General features: G+C 34.1%; 1 protein-coding gene across 1 annotated transcript; it reads right to left on the bottom strand.

The window, feature by feature from the left end:
- Positions 1-714: 714 nt before the first annotated feature.
- Positions 715-1,806, bottom strand: C922_05821 (hypothetical protein; the record flags this gene model as incomplete). The annotated part of the gene is made up of 2 exons (XM_008821392.1): positions 715-1,602; positions 1,741-1,806. The coding sequence occupies 2 exons, from the start codon at positions 1,804-1,806 to the stop codon at positions 715-717; spliced, it is 954 nt and encodes a 317-aa protein (XP_008819614.1).
- Between the last annotated feature and the right edge of the window lie 43 nt (positions 1,807-1,849).

Genomic DNA, 1,849 nt, shown 5'->3' on the forward strand with positions numbered 1-1,849 from the left:
CCATATTCATCAATAATGTGTATTCTGTTTCTATGGCTTCTTGCATATAATTCTTTCTTTTTTTTTAATACTGAAGTCTTCATATTCTACACCAGCCGCTGTTACGTAGTGCGGTGCTAAGTTTCGTTGCATGTATTCTTTGCTCATTTACTTGAAAAAATAGGAAATGACATATAATACTGCGCTAGTAAATATCCATTTAGCCTCTTTATCGAGCATTTTATAGCGTATGGAAGAAGTTTATGATTTGAAGTTGTTGAAAATCGAAGAAAAAAAAAAGGAAAAAAAAATTTACATTGTAATTTCTGCTCTAATGCATTATCAACCGCGTGTACTTAGCTGAAGTATTGTTTGGAATGAAACAAACAGTGATAATTTAGGCACGAATAGGAGAAAAGCAGAGAAGAATAAAATGCACTCTCAATCCTATTCTTGCCGCAATGATACAAATTTAGAATGAAATAATGGAAACCCCCCAATACTTCCTCCTTATCCTTATGAGGGATAGAATAAAATTATCATTGAAGCAATCCTTCAAATTTAACAAGTAGCGGTATAAACTGCTCAGATAAATCACTTAATTTTCTAATCCTCTCTGAACATTTATCATATGAATTATCTTGTGTCCGGAACTTATTATGTCAATGCCTTACTCGGGTTCGACTCCTATCTGAATAACTATCTTTACTTAGCCTTCTTCTTAACTAAGACAGGTCAGTTTAGTGCTACATGAAGATAGTACGAGGCTATCAAAACAGTCAAAGAAAAAATAAGCAGTAGAAACATGCACAGGAGTGCACTAAAATGTGTATACGTAATGTATAGAGCAAAGATATTTAAACATACAGAAATTGCAAGTGGAGTAAATACTCTATATTTATTGCATAAGAACTTGAAATATCCTGATAAACCTCTACCTTTAGAAATTCTTCCTCTTCCTGACGCAATTTTCATGAATCTCTTCATTTCTGATCGGAATTTTGAATGACGCCTTTTAATTGTTCCCTGTAGCCATGATTGGCGTTTCTTCCTGTGTCCATAATCAGAATCTGAAGATTGCACAGATTTATTACGATATGGATTTCGTGATATTTTAATGGGAATATGGTATTCTTCCCCTTCAGCTGATTTTTGGATATTAAATTTATTAGGTGTCATCGCACTAATTGCTTCTGTTCCGTGATGCTTCCCACTCTCTAATTCATAAAAAGAACATTCGAATCTATCATAACTGTTGAATTCGTCAGGAATTTCCTCATGATTACTACTAGTTTTCCATGAATTGGAATCATTTTGGAATCCCTTTCCTTTTCTTGATCGAGGAAGCATTTCTTCGGAGGCGTACTTGTGCATGAAATGACTAATTTTTTCCGTAGATTCATCATCGTTATCATTGTTATAATCGTCCTCTTCGTTATCATGGTCATCATGGACCTTTGCATTTAGCCCGTCCGCAAAGAAATCGTCATTTTGTTCTAACGAGTTTAAGAGGTTGTTTTTGGCTGCCGCATATTTTTGTTCGTTCCAGAAATTTGATTCTGCACTTGGCGTCTCATGGAATATGTCATATGAATCATTTGAGTAATCCCTATAGCATTTGGACTAAAAATGAAGGGAAATATTCGGCATCTGGGAAAGGGCACATATTTAAACATTGGTACATATTTTTTCTTAATGGCGCCAAAATATAAAGAGGCGAAATAGTGTATATATTTGTTACTCCTATAATTAGAATCGTACCTTATGAATGTATGTAGTAATACCCAATAAAAGGGTAAGCAGGAAGGTTCTACCATAAATGAACATATTAATCTCTTTCCCTTTGAAGAATAAAATGACTTCTTAGAAG

This window comes from Plasmodium inui, assembly GCF_000524495.1.
Source record: "Plasmodium inui San Antonio 1 unplaced genomic scaffold supercont1.204, whole genome shotgun sequence".
Lineage (NCBI taxonomy): Eukaryota > Apicomplexa > Aconoidasida > Haemosporida > Plasmodiidae > Plasmodium > Plasmodium inui.